This window comes from Protopterus annectens, chromosome 8.part0, assembly GCF_019279795.1.
Source record: "Protopterus annectens isolate FY-2018-M chromosome 8.part0, PAN1.0, whole genome shotgun sequence".
NCBI lineage: Eukaryota > Metazoa > Chordata > Ceratodontiformes > Protopteridae > Protopterus > Protopterus annectens.
In genome coordinates, this window is record NC_056741.1 from 950,591,324 (window position 1) to 950,612,283 (window position 20,960).

Sequence of the window (20,960 nt, forward strand, 5' to 3'; positions counted from 1 at the left end):
CTGATATGAGGAAACATCACTTACACAGAATTCGTAGGGATAAGGTGGGGGCAGTGAGACTACAAAGCCACAGAGTTGTGCAAGTAAACACTAAGATAATACCTTGTAAAAATGTGTTAGAAAATCTTATTTAAAATTTGTATACTAACATCTCGTAGGAAACTGCATAGTTACACCATCGAGCAGTAATTGCAGTACTGTGAAGTTCAAGGTCTGTTATGAAATTTAGGTAACCAAGCAAACAGTGCCGTGGGGTTGCATTTAAACTTAGACCTGCATGAAAAATGAAGTGAGGTTTCCATGGATCATTTATTTCAATGATAAACAATTATCTCTACTATTGTAAGCGACAAAGAAAAAAATACTTCACTTCAAAAAGGTCAACAAAGACAGAAGGCAGTGCTGAACTGTAAGAGTTGCTAGGGAGTATAAATAGTAAAGATAAGGGATGATTGAAATTCAAGTTGAAACACTGCAAAACAGGAGCTGCGTTGAGTTCACACAAGTCCCGCAGACACTGGTGCAACACTGTTGCCAAAATTCTCCTGCAGTGCCACTTCCAAGGACTGTACAAAACTACAATATAGAGGATGCATATAGATGTCTCTAGCTTCAACAAGCAGATACTTGTACTTTTTGCATCCCTGTGTTGTTTGCTGACTGTAAGTCTTCCACAGTAATTCAGCCCATTTATACAGATTTTTTTTCCATGTTAGGCTCTAACCCTGCCCTTTGGATGACATGTGCACCTTTGTTCATGTGAGGGCTTTCTGCGCCCTGTCCTTGCATCTGAGTGCTCTCACCCTCGTTAATGAGGGTTGCTTTCATCAGCTTGGTAAATCAAACCCATGTCTGACTATGGCTCCTTTAGCCTGCAAGTCTTCACTCGTATGCACGGAAACAGCCACATGTCTCTCCCCACAGAGTAGGCAAGCAGGCATTTGCACTCACATCTACCCTCATCTTCTTCCAGCATGTGAGAGACTAATCAAACTTGGGTTACCTTGGTTGTAGTGAAAGTTTTATTCCTATATGCCAGAGAGCTGGTCATGCAGTTTTCTTTCACTTTACAGAGGTAGACTACAATTTGCAGTCTTTTAAAGAAGGACATTCTAGTTTTTATATTTCATTTGTTAGCTGGGTATGGGTTTGTCCAGAGAACTTAGCCATTGGAGCACTTATTTTTAGTGCACATGGTTTCATATTAAAGTTCCATTTTAGAACAAATCCAGAAAAAATACGCAACCTAGTCCAAGTGATAGTACTGCTAGTAGATTAGAAAAATAGTAGCTACAGTAGCAGCTGTGTTATTTGTAATATATTTATTTTAGAACAGAGCCTTAAAGTGAGATTGTCAGAGCCTGACTGATGGATAGGCCAGAGACACATGGTTTCTCATTTTGGGCAACCATCTGATAACGTTATTGTAGACTTAAAAATAAATGGAAGCCACCTTCTCGTCAGTTTCAGAGGAGCAACTGTGCAAAAAAAGAACCTCCAAGTGAATGGTTTTGTCAACAAAAAAATAGAAAGGAAAGCAAACTAATTACGATTTAGATTTAGCATGAATTTTGTTTATTTATTTCCATTTGTTAACCTGGAAAGTCCAACTAGGCAAACAAGCTCCTTTTCAGAAGAGGCATGGGGAGAAAAGCTGTACGAGAAATAATAACAGTAGTACATATACAACATACAAAATAAGTGAGTAACATTTACTAGCAGTATACACAAAGCACTATGAGAACTTTTTACAGTAGTGCTTATACAACATACAGAATGCTGTGGTAATAACAGCAGTACATACAAAGTGACGATGAGTAAAGCAGATAATTGTGAAATAAGTATATTTTGCCACAACATAATTAGCATTGGGTGCAACTTTGTATTCGTTTATTAGGTCAGATATAATTATATGTATTTGTCAAAGTCAAAAAGTAACTTTGTTATTCAGACAATACTCAAAAATGCACAGCTGAATGAAATTACGTTCCTCCAAACTCAGTGAACAGTAACCAAGACAACTGAGGCACAGAAAGCATCATGCCTCCTCAACCATGCATGATCCTATGGGCTACAGAATCCCCTCCAACCACACCACTGCCATGTCCATTCTGACTTCAGCAGCATTTCAAAGTCTGTTCCAGTCTCTCCAACACCACAAACCAAAAAAAAAAAATGATTCAAACACAACTGTCATACAAAGTCAGACCATCTCTACCTGAATACAGTGCAACCGCCACTAGCCGAAAGCCCAAACATTGGCAACCAGCCAGTGGTCTAGCTACCATCTTCATCATCCATACCATCACCAGTTCCATCTCTGATACCACCAGCAGCATCTCAAATCCAGTCCAGTTCCTCCAACCCAATGAATTTAGTCCACTCCTTACAATGAACATGGCAGACAAAATCTGGCTTCCGCCCTCCGTGTATAGTTCAACTCGCCACTGAGGCCACTGTAGGCCCAGACTTCCACTAATCAGTCCACCGTTTCTCAAAACTTTCATTAAATATAAAATCGTCATAAGAAAAGTGTAAGACAGAAACATAAGAGAACATCACTGGTGTGTGTGTGTGTGTGTGTGTGTGTGTGTGTGTGTATAGAAAAGGTAGTTCAGCATAATTAAGCAGGGGAATAGCAAAGACATAACCAGGAGTCGAGCAGGAACTATTTTACTTTATCTTTGAAGATGTGTGCATTGTTGAGAAGTCTTATTGGAGAGAGAGTTGAGTTCCATGATTTTGAAATGCAATTGGATTAAAGGGTATTCCCTGCTTTGTTTTGAGCTTTGTGAATTGAGAGGAAATATTTGTTAGTAGAGCAGAAAGCTGTTGGTGGAGTGGAGCTGTGGAATACCACTTAGGGCAGGGCATTTTTCAGGGTGAAAGACTAATCTCTGTTTAAATTGAAGTTGAGTAGGTAGGTAGGTGAGGTAGTTCAAGTCAGTCCAGGTGCCTGAGGACAAAACAGTGATGTGTGGAGTATGGCTTGTTGGAAGCAAATCTGGCTATTATAGGCAGATACAACCATAGAGCTTCTGAATTACTACGATTCAGTTTCTAACCCTTCTCTTTGCTAGTGTGTTAGGAGGAACATTTCACTCTTTGCACAGAATGAGATCACCACAGACAAAAGGTTTTTGCAGATAGTACAGAGAGGGTATGCAGTAGAATTGTTCAGAAACGTTAATCATTGCCTGTTTCACAGAAACTGATGCTTCAAGTAAAAAGAGCTTTATAGTTAGTGAATCAGTTGTTAATAATAAGGCAATATAGATAGTAATTTGTTCAAAAGAGAAATTAGTATTTTAACCGCAGGGTGTTACTAGTTCCAAAAAGGATAAGACCTCAAGGGCCATTCTAGATTTTTCTTATCTAAATATATTCATACCCACAAAATAATTGAGGATGATAATTCTGAAGACTCATACTTCGTTTCACAGAACAAAGTTTATATCAGATGGCTACCTTGAGCATGGTTGTTGGATGGCTACCCTGAGTCGAAAAGATGCCTAACTTCACATCCCATTGAGACCATTTTCCAGAAAGTACTTTCAGATTCCAAAGAGTTCAGCATCGCTTTCACTTTTCATCTCTGCTTGGACTTTGCACAACCCATAGAGTGTTTACTGAATGTTTAACCCCCAGTGTTTGCATGTCAGAAGGCAAAATACAGCTGTCTTTCTTTCTTTATGTAGACAATTACTTGATAGTTGCACAGACAAGGGAGTTGTTGATGCAGCTTATTAATTACATATTTGTTTTGTTTCAGTCTCTGTGAAAGCAAGGAGTTGTAAGTTCGACATCAATACAGTTGTTGAGGCAGTTATACATTTTATATTTAATGAAAGTTTTCCTCACTCAGTATAAGCAAACAAAGATTCAGACAGTCCTGACAGAATTCTGCTAGTAACTGACCATCATACCAAGACAGCTTCTAAGACCCTTTCAATGTCTATCTTGGTGCATTCTGTTAGTACCTTATATAATGTTACATATGACAAAGACACTGGCATCTTTAGAATCATTTCATCGATCCTGTGGACATGATTCCTAGTTCCCAATATGGTTGAATTCCTGTGATAGAACCATGTGGCAGACTTATGTTAGAATGTTATTACTTCCTCCATCCAAAGTTTACTGTCTAGCAGAAAGGATTGTGCTTCTGGAGCCCACAACAGTCATCTCAACAGATAAAGGCCACTTCACATCAACTTGAAGGAGATGAATGCAGTTCACAGGGTCAGGACAACTTTCAGTCAAGAAACTATCAAATAGTTGATATCACTGCTCGTATTCTTGATAAGTTTGTAATAGTGTTTTAACTTTTACATGGACTTAGACCTAAAGGTATGCCTTCCCTCTATTCTTTCTGATTCAGAAGGTATCAATCCCAGCAAAATAAGGTAAGGACAGTTTAATCATAACAGCTCCTTCTCAACAGAGAGTATTCCTGTTAATGAGCCTGTTCAATTTTCTACCATAGCCTTTGTGTCTTTTAGTCAATGCAATAAGGCCATCATGTCAGCTTTATGGTCTAGATAATAGCATTTTGATTGCAATAATTCCCCTTCCACCAAAATGTTAAGCATCTTAAAGGAAGTCAAAATAATAAGTACAATAACATTTTTAACTACAAAAGGGGGTAATTTCCACCTAGACTGTAGGCCCTTTCCATTTCCCTCATGAAAAGAGACATAGAGGAGCTCTCTGATTATGATTGATGAGGAAAGGCAGTCCATACAGCCACCTTGACCCTTGCAAAGGCAAGCTACACACAACCCCTCCACTCGGTGTAAAAAAACTTTTACCAGCTAAATGTAAACCCATAGATGGATGGAAATGCAACAAGGCTTAAGGAAGGACAGAACCCACAGGGTTAGAGTTGCTGGCTGTGCAGAGACTCCAAAAGTGTCCTGGTGAGTCCCCACAGTCTATCGGTCCCCTTTTCCTGCATCTACTTCTCTCTCTCAGAACAGGGCTGAGAAAGTTTACACGGGAGCTGACAAAGTTTGCAGATTCACAAAACTCAAGCCATAGTGGAAAGGACACAAGGGACGGATATCCTTCTGATAAGGGACAGAGGAGACAGATGGCTGGGGCTGGGGCCAAATGGCCAACCTTAAAAGCCAAAAATGTATAGTCATACCCTTAGGGGGGAAAAAAAAGGTAAACTAGCTACCATATAGGTGGTGGCAATCTACTAACAGAAGAAGAGGTTATCAAGGGGGACCCAGGCCAACAGTGGACAGTGCCTTTTCTTTTGACACTCATTGCTGCTAAAGTGGTTAAAGACCTTCTACATTGATCCACCCCTGATCTTCACATCACATCCAGATCTAGTATGGGGTCCCTGTTCCCTCTTTCCTTATCAGACCAATGAAATGTACAAGGCCCAATGCCCGGGATGTATCTATCTCTCTCACCCAATGCAGAGAGAGAGAAGTGAAGTTCCTCACCAAAAAGGATAAACTCCAAAAAAATCTGTCATATGCCAGATTGTTAAAACTCTAGCTCTATTATTCAGTCATACCGTCTGCTCAGAGGTGACATGTGCTCTGACATACAAGCCCCATGTCAACCAAGAACCAAATGCACCAGAAAACCTCAAAAAAACAAAAGCACCCAAAACCACTAGAGCAAAAGCGAAAATAACCTATCATATATATATAGGATAGCTGTGGAAGAGGATAGATCAGCTCAGAGATCCTCTATACTGTGGAATAAAATCCCTGTCCAACTCTGGGCAAGAGAAATCTAGACCTGTGAAATCTAGACCTGTGGATGGAGTGGGGTGGAGAGATCCGGTTGGGTTTGCTGTCATCATGCAAACACTGCTGGACAGAAGTGGCAACAAAAACATATGGGCACAGTGTTTTTTAAATATAAGGGGGTAAGATAAAAGGCCAGTAGAATTTATAATTAAGAACTAAAGCTGTTGGATTATTTAATCTATTTATTTGATTCAAATGTGATCTAAACATCAAAGTTAATGTCCCCTGAAATGTCTGGTTTACACAGCAGCAAAAACCTTCATTAATATCATCCTAAAAGGAGTTCTTAAGTTAGTCACCAAGAAGTGACATCTCTTCCCCAAAGGACTTGAACATTGTTTTGAAAAGGTAGCTTTATATCCCTTAAAGCCAACCAACCAATACAATGAATATAAAAAATACATTTGCTATATTTCTCCATAACTAAGACCTAACCAGTGAATAAGGCCTAGTATGGTTTTCCAGGGTGGTCATGATATAAGCCCTACCCCAAAAATAAGCCCCAGTTAAGATTGTCAACAACATACGACGGACATGTTGAATTATAAAATAATAATAATATTGACACCTGTTGACTGAGGTTATCGTACTCTGCTCACCATTTTCGGTCCATTCAAACACCCAACTTCTTCTCTTTGCAGAAAGTCATAACATTCTTTCCCCGAGAGTTCTCCACGAGTCCTAATGTAACCTTAATCCTCACTCACACTTGATGGTTGAGATCCTTGGCCCATAAACACTGGCAAGTGTACTTTGATTGGTCAAAGTACAGACAACGCACGTAAAACATGCGCACTTGATAACGAACGGGTGTGATTGTGTCTTCTTAACCATCGCATTTTGTGTTGCCACTCCTGTCTCGTAAGTCTTCAATTAACCCCCCCCCCCATACAAGATGAGTGCAAAAAGAAAGCGCTATTCCATCGAGTACAAGAAACAAATCATGAAGGACTCCTGGGGAAAGACTCTGATGGCTTTCTGCAAAGAGAAGTTGGATCTCCGAATGGTCCAAAAATGGCGAGCAGTATATGTAACCTCAGTCAACAGGCCGACGAGGGAAATGCTAAAAAGTGCAAGTGTGGATCAGGTCAGCAATCATTATTTCCTGAGATGGAAGACATCATTTGTGAATGAATTGCAAACAGGAGAGCAAAGGCTTTGGTTGTGTGCAGGGCTGATATTCAAGCATTTGCCCTTGCAATGGCACCACAGTAGAAATATCCCCAGAAGAATTCAAAGCATCACAACATTGGCTGGATGGCTTCCTTCTGCGATATGAACTGTCTCTAAGAAGATCGACAACACTGTTCAAGCTGGAAGATACTGATGTTATTAAATGTGCACTTGCATTCAGGTCCTTTGTTGATGACATCGACTTTTCTAAATACCAACTCTCCATGATTGCTATGGATGAAACTGCAGTCTTTATGGGCCAAGGATCTCAAACAACAATTGATCAATGGGGTGCCTCGTCAATCTATATTCCCTCCGCTGGTTACAAAAGTGCACGTGTTATCTGTATTTTGGCAATTCATCTAGCTGGAAAGAAAACCCCACCTCTAATCGTTAGTAAGGGCAAGAAAGATAAGCTTGAACATGTTTCAGGCATCTACATTCTTGAAACCGAAAAAGCCTGGTGCACACAAGCAGTTATAAGGAAGTGGGTCGATGTAATGTTGCCACTTGTTTTGTGAGGTGGCGAAAGAGGTCTGTTAGTCTAGGATTCAGCCAGCACTCACCGCACTAAAGACATGAACTTCCTTGCACAGAGAAGAATAGATCAAATAATGATTCCCACAGGAATGACCATCTCCAGACTCTTGATATTGCAATAAACAAGCCATTCAAGGACCATTTGTGCATGGAACTCAATGACTACATTGAAAATAGAATGTAGAGAAATCAGCGTGCAAATTTTGTGAAGCCTAGCCTGCAAGAGGTTGTGACTTGGGTGAAGAATTCATGGGATAATATCACAGACAGCTGTGTTCCCAATGCAGTACGAGCAGGCTACATGGACAAGCAGTGCTCATTTAAAGAGAGCTCTGTTGCTAGGCATGACAAATTGGGGCCAATTGTTCTACAGGAAATGGAGTAGCAAGAAATTCAGGACGGAATTCGGGGCCTGGAGACTTATGATAATGTTCCAGAAGAAGATGACATGACTGTATTTGAATAACTTTTCCATTATCAGGGCAACAGAATGGATTGCTTCTGCTTTCAGCTGCCAGCAAGCTCATCAGTTTTTTTGCTTTAGTGTATTAAGGTAACATTTAATTATCAAGGGGTAGTTACAAAGTAAGGCCACTAGTTCCCAGACTTCATTTTTATGACTTTCCATCATTCTTCTCTTACGGTTTGGGTAAGGAATAAAGAAAGCATCACCACTCAAAAAGTGGCAGTTATTCACCTGTTTTATTCCCCTCCTCCAATACACATGTATTGAGATTTTTCTGCACTTTAAGCATGAAATACTGCACTGTGAAAGCCAAGGTGTAGATATTCTGAAGTTGAAATGTTTGTTGCACTGTTTACGTAGAATACTCACACATCTGTTAACGCGTTACCTAGAACTGTTGCCCAATAATGGAAAAGTGCCAAATAAATGTCAATTTGTGTACATGAATAAATGTAGATTGTTGTACAGGGGGTAAATAAGGCATCCCCTGATAATAAGCCCTAATGTATATTTTGGCGAGGGGAAAAGTATAAGACCCGGTCTTATTTTGGGGGAAATTCGGTAGTAGAAAACACTTTTTCTGCTTTTTTTCTGGTTTCTTTTATGAATTTGCAGTAATAATCTTCCAGTTATAAGCCATTTTATTTGTCATTTCATAGTGAAGTAGTTTTATTGAAAACAAATAATACATCTTTCATTTCAAAGGTTTTGTCAGCAGTGACTTTGTCTGTACGACTGCCAGTCTTTTACCTAGACTGTCAGTACGAAGGCAAACATCTCCTGCATACACTGGGTGAGCACATTATATGCAGATGTTACAGCAGAGCTAATGAATTTGGGGAAAAACAATGTCAGAACTACCACTCAGAAAACCACAACAGATTTTCCAGATGGCTGTCCCTCTCTATTGCCTTTTGCTATGACAAGTATTCAATCTCTGTAAGGCACTATTGGAGCTTGTGATACTGTGGCAGCAGGTAGAGATGTACAGCATTTGTTAGAAGAGTTTTTTTTAGAAGCTACCATGTGATTTACTGTGTACACCTTCACAGAATACTTCAAGCTTGTCATACAGTCCTGGGGTAGGACAGGTTTTGGCATGAGTATGCTACAAGGGATTTTGTATTTCTCTGCCTCCAGTGACTGGGATAGTACTGTTGGGAATCTACTATGATGTTATGGTTTACTTGCTATACTAACCTTTACTGAAGAAATTATTCAGGTATTGGAAAGTACCCTCAAGAAGAGGTCAGTGTAACATTAAAGATACTCTCCCGCCACATCTTTAAGAAGTGGGTGTATGTAGCTTTACTTTGTTTTATTACACGATTGCATGGTTGTATTTTGAGGGGATTATAATATGAAAAAGAATAGCTTTACAGTCACAAGTCCCTGAAAGGACATAATGCTGGCTACTTATGTGCACTTTGTACAACAAGTACAGTTCCATGGAACACTGACACAAGACCAGCCATGGTCCTCATGGGCCAAAGCTTTATTTACATACCTCTCAATCTCTTAGTGCAAAAAATTTGGACAAAACCTGACTAAATAGGGGGACAAAGGCTGAAAAATAGAGACATATTCTAAATATTGGTCTTATAAACTTACATTGTTGCTAGCGTAACACAAGGATTTAGTTGGAAACTCGTGTATGTCATCATTTAGTGACTTCAATCCTCAGATCATCCCAGTGATTTTCCAGAAAACCACACATTTTATGAGGAACAGGCCAAAACCATGAACTGAAGGACAGTTGAGAGGTATGTCTGTTCCTTCCAGAATCATATTCATAAGAATGGGTAAACCCAAACATTGATATACTATTACAGTGACCTCTACAATGATTTACTTTTAAGGCAATTATCAAGGTATGCTTTACTTTTGTTAGTCCATGCAGAAATGTCACTAATCTTGATTATAAATCACATCATGTGACCATCTTATTTTTTCCCCTTCACAGATGCATCAGGTTGGTGGTTTGGTAGGATCCGTGGAAAAGAAGGCATGTTTCCTGGTAACTATGTGGAGAAGATATAAAGACTGAAAATGCTGTATTGCAGATTGGTGTGATTTAAGCACCTAGACTATACTAAGGAAGAAGAGAATTAACAAAAATGGCACTTTGTAACAGAAGTTGCCCCAGATGTCTGTTTTAAGGCACTGTATGATCTCACACTACTCAAACTGGTTTAGCCAGGGCATTCAGAGGACTCTGAAGGGAACGGTATTAATTGCTTTGCCTGCCTTTTATTTTAGGTGAACTGAGGATAGTAATGGAATGAGGAGCTTTCATGAGCAGCATTAAGCAGAAAACTTTCTACGTAATCACTTTACTGACAAGTGAAATACGCCCCCTTATTCAACTGGCAGTTACTTCCCCTGAATCTACAGGTGCCTTTCCTGATATTATTTGTACATTAACATTAGCAGGCATGAGGAGAGCTAGTGAGGGTCACTAGTACATTCTGCCACAGTGCTGTCAGCTGTTTTCTGTGGTGGCTTTCACTGCTTGATGAGGAATTGATTGCACTGCAAAGTTCATAGGTCATGTCTATTTATTTTTGGTTTACTTTTTATAAAGATCTCAACTTGCACCAGTATCAAATCCAGTGCTTTAGACTTTCTATCTATAATATTGTACTTCAGGAAAAATACTCATTCTTAGTCTTTTAACTTTTACAAAAGCATTGTCTTGTACTGCTTCTTTCTTGCTATACTTTGAATAATGAGACAAATTTCTAGTTTTCCTTTCAGACACATCATTTTCAGCTCCTTTGACTGTATTTCCTATGCTTGAATCTTCTGTTATAACTTTTTTTATGTGAGTACCTCCTTTAGTAGTTGCTATTGACATAAATCATCAGCGTGGTTAGCCACTACAAGAAATTAACTTCAAACAGTGTCTTCAGGACAAGCATTAGATGACCACAAATGGCACTACTATTAGGGAAGGAATATTGTCTGTGTCCTGAGTCAAAACCGTTGGTGATAGACTTTGAGATGCATAGTCAAGCTTCAGTTATGGGAGACTGTTAAAATATATGGTATTTCATTATCTTTGCAAAAGGAATGTGAAATGTTATCTGCCCTTTTCCCACTGTAATGACACAATGGGCTTGACTGCTTTCAAAAAAGGAAGATTTTAAACAAGTAGAGTTCAGAAACTGAACAGGGAATGATCATATTTTGTGATGTAGCATGCAGTCCATCACATCTTCATAAACAAATTCTTAGTACTATCTAACCATTTGTAAAATAATGCAAGAGTCCTTTTCTTTTTTGTCCTGTGAGGAATGCCACTGCCAATGTCCAGCTTTGGAAATTGTGTAGTCTTAATTGACAAATCTCTTCTAAAGATAGTTTAAAGGAGTTGCAAAAAATATTCCCATAATCCTCAGCATCATAGTATTGAGTGTCTGACAGCATTGGCATAAATATGCCCATAACATCAGAAATGAATTATCAGTATTGCAGAAGAATTACTATACTCCCTTATTGAGTCTTCAAGTAAACCCTGCATTCTAAAGTATAATTTGACCCTTAATACTGCTGTACGTTTTCTTCAACTGTTTATCACTGAAGTAATCTACAGCTGCCTGTACAGTTTATTTTGCATGTGAAATGACAGCTCTCTGCCTAATGTCATGTTAGTAAATATGATGCTGTAAATATTAATCAAGGTTATAAGTGTAGTCAGTAGCAGGCCCACACAGGAAGGGATGTGTAGGCTTTACTCTGATCTGAAGCCTACAGTCAGGTGCCTTCAGTCATACAGGAAGTTTATTATGATGGAGAATTAGTCCTGTGCCACTACATGGTCTACTACAAAAATATTTAGTTTTAAAAATTGCACGGTGACATCTCAAGCTGGTATGCTAGTTTTTATACAAAGTAGTTCTGTCTCCTGGGACAGTTTTCAGTGTTTTAAAATAGTATGTGGTAAATGATAGTATATATAGAATATTTTGTATTAATGGTGCCTTACACTGAATCCCATCTGTAATTGTTTAAATTAAGCATTACTTAAATGAGGAATATATTTGTTAAGTAGACAAGATGGGGAAGGGACAGTGTGTCTTGAGACTTTTTTTTCTTGAAAACAAATGGGGCACTGACCTTTAAAAGCTATGGAGAGTACCTCAAAGGTATTCTTTATTTAATTATCTTAATAAAAGTAGACAGATGTGTGCTGCTATATGCCCTTGGTTTGATATGTCTGCAAAACTTATACTTGGCCATTGTGAGTACACCATTATTACATCATGGTGTTGCTGCTTCTTCCATTAAGGCTCCTCAAGTCTGTCTTTAACTGGATTCCATGTGCCTCCAACAGTTCCAAAGTGTGTTTCCAAGTCACTAATTTCATTCAAGGAGGTCCCATAAAACTGCACTCATGGCAGTTTCCTGCACTAGGTACAGTGTTACCTCCTGACAGTGCAATATGACTCCATTAAATTAACCACTATAGAGTTTGTCATCAGTGTGAGGTGTAGGAAGGCAAGGCGGAGGCGTCTGCGTAATATCTCATTACCTTTTTTCTATAAATAGATATGTTGCATGGGAGATGGTGCAAAGCGATGTGTGCCATCCCTATTCTTGGCCATTAGTTATCTTGTAGGTCTCTGGCTTTACTGTATCTAGAAGTGTGTCTGATACAGCAAGTTGCATTAAATTCACTCTTCAGGCTAAAGTACCGTAACACCTTCTGTTGGACATTTGTAGGAATGTCTAAGTTCTGAAAATGAACCCTTGCCATTTGAATATTGGCCAACATATTGTTGATAAAGGTCTTCATTTAGATTTTGGCATAGGAATGGGAGGTGATTTATGCCACTGATGTTCCAATACCAGTGTTTCCTTCCATAACCTCATTTTCGCAGATGAGGCTAAGGTGTCAATTCAACAGTTATATATTTCCTAAGGAAAAAAAAACTCACAGCAAGATCTGTGACAGTTGGCAAAAAAAATCTACAGCATTTGGATGTGTACTGTAGCAAATAGTAGGGTACATAAAGATAATAGTGCAGGTGAAACCATGAGCTAATTCTTGTCCATATGTTAGGTTTTTCTTAAGTGTGCTTGAATATGTAAAGATCTAAAGTAGTATGTGATAGTTTTCTCTTGCTGTGAAGTATTGTTCTTTTGAATGCTGACAGTCACTGTGTTAGCATTTCAGAAAATTTCATTAAACCTGTTAATTTCTAACATCCTTTTCCAAGAACCATCTGATTTTATTTTCTGTTCCTGCTTTTCTTGGTTCTTTTTATGCTGCTTTTATGTAGTCTGGTTTGTATAATATGTATTGTTTAATTTTTAAAAAAGAAAGCTGTTTAAGAATTTTGATTTTAAATGTGCATTTAAATGTCCAGTCTGCATAATTTCTCTGCTGTGAGTTGGGGAAATGGTAATAACATGAACAGATGTTAAATACACAATGTAAGAGAACATGTGAAAATATTATACCACTTTAGCTTATTTTGTATATTTTATTTAACAGTTATGTCCCCATATCTAAAATGAATGATAACCTACCTACACTTCACATGTAAAGATTTCTGAAAAGTTATCACATTTGTATGTCTGTGACAGACTTACAGTCTACAGCTAGCTGTACGTACGAACTTGAAATTATATATTACATAGCAAAATGAAAAGTATACAGATTATATGATGTAATGTTTCGCTTCTTTATCTGTTAAGATATTCAATCAGAAGCCTCAGTTGCAGTATAAAGAAGTTTGAAATGACTTAGAGAAAACAGTTGTCATTATCTGTTGAAGTGTACATGGTCTAAATTAACACTCAGAGGAAACTTCTGAAATATTCATTTATTGTACAGAATTACTGGAGAAATTTGGAAAGGCGTTGTGGGCCCATTTGTTAAGAATACTACTTGATAATTGGGTCTTATTACTTAACAGGACTTCATACTGTAAAACTTGAAAGTGTATACTTTTTTTAAATTATGATGCATACCTATAGAACAGTGACTAGAAGTTTTGTCTTTGCCATTCCGTTTTACAAAATTAAGTGCCAATACTGCTGAGATTTGTAATGTGTATTGCCTCTGAAATAATAGTATGATCAATCAAGCCTACTGCATTTAAAAACTGTTCCAGTATGATGTTTTTAACTCAAGGGGACAGAGAGAGAGAGCAGATTAGTTCGACACATGATGCATTTATTATATACGCTTTTATATTGTTTGTTGGTGTTTACCCTTCTCTAAAGTGTGTCATGCTGACTTTTTTTAACAGGGCAAAAACACATTTTCTGTCAAATTAAATAAGAATATTTTCACACAGATGATCTTCATAATGTTTTATGTTATTCCTACTAAAGAAAGGTGACTTTTCTTATTACAAGGAATGTTTGAATATAGTTTTGATAGTGTGAACTTCTTGGCTTGAAGATGAAAAGGTATGTGTGTTTATGGACTATTTTTTTCAATCTGTTTACAAACTCCTGTTCACCATTCATTGATGGCTTCTGAGGCCATCCCATGATCTCCAACAAAAAAGCAATACAGTTGCAGCACTGCCCAACACATCTACTTTACCAAAATACCTTACTTTCCAGACCTCAGAACATTTATTATTTACAGTATAGGTCTGACCATTGCTACTTCTCTTCATTGTCGTTCCTTCTGCTTTTTGTTCGAGTGATATCCCCTGATGATGCAGCAGCTGACAAAAGGATGGCCAAGTTCCACCTCCCGCAGTGCTCCATTCAAATTGTTGACATTCGCCGATGCCTGAATGTGGTCTGCACAGTCCACACAAGCCAAAACGTTTACAGATTTGTCACGTGAGGTATTCATTTAGGCTTGGACATGGGAGAACAGAGATTCAAAATTTTAGTCTATAAGTATTCTTTTCCAGTGCTCCTTAAGCTGAAATGCTGCTGTGACTATCAGCCTCTCTATTTTGTGAGGTAATCCTAGCGGTTATCTTCAGAAAGCATGGTCATTGATGCACTTCATGTGCATCTGTACCTCTGCTCTGAATCTGAGGAACTGCTGTCTATTATATGCGTTGTTTGTATTATACTGCAGAAAATTATAAAATACTTGGTGATTCAGAGCTAAATGCAAAATATATGTTTATAACAAAAAGATTGTTCTTAAGAAATCAAAATGGCTGAGAATATTAAATATTTTGTCATCTTGACTTCTGCTGCAGCATTAATAGCACTGCCATCTAAATTCCATTATGTGCTGATAAATACCTTCTGCTAGTTATTGTATGACTTGTGGTTGTATGTTACTTATCAAAAGTTAACTAATCTGGAAGGATGCAGCTACAAGTTTATGAAGCATTAAGCTGTCATAAAAAACATGGGAATGGTCGCTGAAGAATCCTCTGTTGAGATGCACCAGGCTTTGTCACACTCCCCACTACATTTTGCAGAAGAAACTGCATAATAATCTCCAAGTAACAAAAGCTGTGGAGAAGTTTTACAGTGTCAGAATAGAGTTAGAAAAAGGTACAAAACTAAAAGCATGTCCATAGTATGAAGATTACTTCCTCAAGGAATTAGGTGAACTTAAGACCTATTGCCATTGTTAAGCACAGAGATAAAATGTCTGGGCTGGATTCAGCAGTGTGACCTAGGCACCTGCCTAGGGCCCAGTGCTTGCTGTAGGCCATAACATGGTCTTGCAAAATAAAAAAAAATGATTACACGCTATGCTGTGCTGCACATTTTAAAAAAAATATTACCCACTACACTGCTCTGGGAGGTACTGCCTGTAAGCACTGGGATATATCCCTTGCTATGTATTGTAGAAAGCAGGAGATAGACCATGAGAGATGTGTACTGCCACCCAACCCACTTGGCACTGAAGATTTGTTTTTGCAGATAACACAGCTTTTCACATGGCGATCGTTTTCTACAACCTCTGAGAAAGGTTTTGTGATCAGAGTGTGTACCATGAGAGGTAAAACCAGAAAAGGAGGTGTTTATTACCCTGCTGCATCTTGAGTATAATTGAAGTACTGCAGTTATATTTGGAACCACATTTGAAAAATGGGAAAAGGGGTTGTGGGTAGATATGGCTGGATGGATTTGAATAATAATGTAAAGGTAATTAAGCAAGTAGATAGTGCCACAAAAATGATTTATGGACTTGATGATCTGTTCATAAGATGACAGAATATTTGCATTAAAGCTTTTTTCATTAGTAAATAGGTGAGAGAGGGGCTATGGCAAAAGTATTACAACATATAACCAGTATAGTGACGAACAATGTAGATTTTCTCTAATTAAAAAAGAAAGAATAAGGGGAAATAACATGTTATTCAAGAAATTAATCTAAAGGCAAGTAGAAGTACAATTTACAAAGATGTGACATGGGTATAAAATTTAAAGGTTGAAGAATAAGGTACCAGAAAATACATATTAATACCTGTGAACCCTCTGAATCTGATGTTTAGTGTTTTCATACAAGTCACAGGCTTCATATGCCTAAAATGTCAGGGTCAGTTAACCCTAAGTTCATTCCCCACACTTTTTTTTTTTTATATGACGTGGCTTGTTTAGGGGACATTTCAGTGTCAGCTTTTTCGGAAAGTTCCCAAGAAGGAAAGACAAACTGGATAATGAAAAAGTTTAAGCAAACCTGTGTTTGTGTGTGTGTGTGTATATATATATATATATATATATATATATATATATATATATATAAATAAGAACACACGCTCCAATTCCTATTCCCAGGGATGCCCCAGGGGATTACATCTGCCTCCAAGATGAAAACAATTTCAGGCAAATCACTGAAAATTACAGCTAGTCAGTAGTACCAGTTATTAGAGTGTCATAGTTGTTATTGTTCTTACTCAAAAGTACATATGCTCTAACTGTATCCCTTTTTTTTTTGGTCAAGTCCCAGGAGCACTGTCTTGTTAAATGACTTGCTCAAATCACATGGTAGGCAAACAGAGGTAAGTGGAGGCAAACCCTGCACCCCAGCCTACAAGAAGCAGCTCATTAAGAGTTTAGAGCCTTAATTCACTGCACTAACTGCCAAATCTTCATTAACTACTACATTTTCTGATATATCATTCAGGATAACAAGTCAATCAGCAATGCTAGTTATTAGCATTTATCAAATAAATTGCACATTTGTTCTTTTTTTTAATTCCTGCTCCCTTTGTATAGATGCTAATTAGTGCTTCACAATATCTCAAAACCTCAAAAAATCCAAATCCACCAGAGCCACAAGAGCAAGAGACTTAAACCTCAACACGGATATAAATAGGATGTGCTGGAGGGACAGATTCATCACCCAGAGACTCCCTATGCTGTGGAACAGAATCCCAGTCCATGTGAGACAGAGCACCTCGCTGGCTCTGTTCAAGAGGAATCTTGACCAGTGGATGGGAGATCGTAGGTTTACCTCGGGGATCATCTCTGTATCACTGCTGGACAGAGGCACGGCAAACTAATGGGTATAGTATTCTTCAACCTAAGGGGTGGTGAAAGCCACACAACTCTGGCTAGGCTTATAAATGCCCTAGGGCAGATAGCCTAGTATGAACCTATGAACCTATATGCTGTTTGACTATGGGTCCCAGCACATATCTTGCAGTTTTATGGGTTGCGAGATGCATTGTCAATAAATGTGATTTTCAAGAGAAGAGATGTTTAATGTTGCTCATGCTAATTCTGTTTTCAGTGTGAAACTGTTTTGTTTAATAAATGTCTGTTAGTGTTTATGCTGTAAAATTTGAAATAAGTTTTAAATTAAATCCAGAAATCTTTAATCCATGTAAAAGTTTTAAAAAAAAAAGTAGTAAGTGCACCTATAGGTTTGAAGAGAGTTTATGGTAATTGAAGAGAGACGGCCAAGTAAAGACATATTGGTATGGCTGCATGGGGGGGGGGGTGTAGTGGGGTAGTCCATTACCATGCTTAGGGCCCCATTTCACCATGATTCAGCTCTGTAAATAGTCCATTCCATGCAGATATGGAAGCAAAAAATGCACACATTACCCTGCCAACTCCACCTCGTTTGTCCGTAGATATGGAACCAAAAATAAGTTAAGAACACTAATAATAAAATGAGCACTGCTGAGAAGTATATTTCTAAATGTGAAGATGAAAGAGAAATCAAAATTTGAGCAGAAAATGCAAGCCTGGACAGACATTTGCAAAGAAACAATGAACAAATCTTCGACTCCTATAACTGTTACACAAAAAATCCACATTTGGTAATATAGAAATATCATCTTTCTCCATTTGATCACAGTCTAACCTAGAAGCCCTGCCTCTTCCTTTTATCTTCAAATTTTTCACTTTTAGAGTTTATTAAGATGTTTCAAAGCCTACCAGCATTAATAATTTTCCTAAACCTCAATGAAAAGTTGTATAATGGTTGGTCATCTCCTGTCAGTTAAATTAAAGAGAAACAGTATAAAAATTGCCTGCAGCAAATTCCTTGTAGCCTTTTTTTTTAGATATGTAGCATATCCTTTTAAATTCTAGTGAGTTGGTATACTAGGAACAGTAATCAAAATGTCATTTGGTGCAAAGTCGTCCCAGAGAATTCAACTTGCTGTGTAGATCTTTTGGAGTTTAAATCTTCATCTCATGGCATGGCATGAAGCAAAACAGATGCCAAACTGAAGAAAGACATCTGTAGAAGTGTAGAAATATATCCCTTTGTCAAAAGAAGCTTTGTGTTTGTAACTACAGAAGTATAATTTTTAGCAGAAACACCGCCCTTTATCCTCCTGAAATTATTTTGCTACAAGAAGGAAACTGCTTTGGAGCCAGAAATTTGATGTATTCTTCAATGCAGGCAGGCTAGCTGAAAATTCTGAAGAGTTTCAGTGTGAGCAATCCCTCCATATTGCTGGAAAAGACATCATAGAGGTATTTAACTCTTTTTTTTTTCTTTTCTTGATGATGAGAAAGTCAAAATAGCAGTATGTGAAAAGAAATTTCAGTAGTTATTGTCATCCCAGAAAGAATTTGCAATTTATTAGACATTTGTTCTTTACAACAGAGCAAAGCCCTTTGGAGTGTAGATGTATATTATGATCATTGTATTGTCCACTGTTACAGTAGTGATAACTTCTTAGGCCTACTCTACAGAGAGGCAACATCTAATTAGACTTCCAAAGTTTTTGTCTCCTACCCTGCTGGTAGGGTGGACACCCTTCCACCTGGACATCAGCACATCAGTGTTAGGGAGACATCCACCCATTCTATATTTCATTTTTTTTTTTTTTTGCTAGAGTATGAATAAGATCTATGTGTACTGCTTAACATTTGTCAGCAAACTGGTTCATCCTGGCACTCAAATAAGTACTCCTCTGGAGAAAAACTTTTTATCTCTTTGATTGAACTGTGCACGCGTATACCTGTTGGATTTCTTGCAGGAACCAGATCCCAAACAAAGACTTCCATGTTGAGACTTTATTCTGTTTGGGGCCTATGCATAACATTATAGAATAGGAGAGCTAAAACTCTTCAAGATAATAGGAACCAAATAGCAGTACAAACCTTGTCCAAGGCCACTGTAGTATTGGCTATATGTACTGTAGATGCCCCACATAAGAGAATGAGAAAAGCATCCTCATGACTATCGTATAAAGAAAGGGGAAGATATCCAAACCAAAGTAAAATATCTCCCTTGACTCAAGTGCATCTGGTCCAGAAGGCTACTTACTTGCTCCTGATGTCTACAGATTGCTCTGAGGCATGTAGTAGTGACCTCTCAAGAGGTCACCATACATTTGGATTCAGAACCCAAATCCTCCAGTGGTCATTTTTCAGATGTCTCCCCATTGGTGGCTGGTTATGGTGCCAAAATTTGTGCATTAGGGCATCCTGGCTTCTAGGACTGTGGTTGTCAGCATCTATCCACATGGGAAGACCTCTCAAATCCAGACCAAAGGCATCCACGCAACAGACATCTGCCAGCTTGCCTCAGAATGAGGCACATTGCATTTTCATTCCTTCTTGCTTCCCAGGCTCCTTCTCAGGACTTAATGAAGTTGACTCTGGAGTTTGTGCATTTCCTTTACATGCAGCTATCTTCAGAAGAGAAGTCCGGGACAGGGGTCACTAGTGTAAATAAAAGAGCCACTTACCAAGGATTTTGTTTCCTCTGACTCAAAGGTAGATGAACTGTCCTTTGTGGACCAGGTGTTTTTGTATTTCAGTTACATATTAGATACTAAGGCCATCTTATTCACTGCCTCCCTACCAAAATGAGTTCTCATTTGGTGAGACCTGCAAAAGAATGACCTACTTCAAATGAGAATCTAAGGAGTTCTTAGATGTCCAGAAAAGATGCAAGGACTTTCTGGGCCTACCTGATCCAAAACCTTTAGCAATACCTTCTATAATAGACTGTTTGACAGATGCATTTAGGTAGTGCATCTTTAGAGCTAGACTCCCAACCTCCTGTTCTCAAGAAACCAGACCATTTTATAGGGCTGTGGATTCTTGCAAATATCTTTATAAAAATCCTGTTGATGATCTAATCATGGTATCCCATGATACCAGCAAGGGGTCTGCTAGTGCTACTGCCAAGAACCCTCTTCACAATGACAGGGAAGGTAAAATTAAGAGAATTTGCACTATGAACACCTTGGCTTTCAGGACTTATTCATTGCTAACCAAAACATGTTGAAATACCACAGGACAATCTTGTCTCATTTAAAGGGGAAAGCTGAAGAGATACTATACAATGTGCTAAGATATTCTGTACTAGAATTATGCAGCAGTACTCTAAACAGATGAGTCTTCATCACTGACGTCTGGAAGAACACCAAAGCCTAAGACCTTCCATGAGTTATATGTCTGACATATGACCTCAACCTGTGAGCAAAGGGGTATATAAGCAGAAGTATGAGCATGCATCCTCAGACTATCTCACTGCCAGCTCAAACACAGGTCTCATACTCATCTGTCTGATCTTTGTGTGGTTGTTTGTAGCTTTCATTGGTTCAGATAAGTGCCCCAATGGGGAATCTTCCTTTTCTTGTTGACTA

General features: G+C 38.3%; 1 protein-coding gene across 1 annotated transcript in view; it reads left to right on the top strand.

Moving 5' to 3' along the window:
- The window catches only part of LOC122808363 (unconventional myosin-Ie-like), a gene marked incomplete in the record, with an annotated part of 1,223,059 nt that extends 1,208,799 nt beyond the window's left edge, over positions 1 to 14,260 (top strand). Inside the window, 1 exon segment of the mRNA XM_044079330.1 lies at positions 9,917 to 14,260. Coding sequence (XP_043935265.1) covers positions 9,917 to 9,993 — 77 coding nt within the window.
- Between the last annotated feature and the right edge of the window lie 6,700 nt (positions 14,261 to 20,960).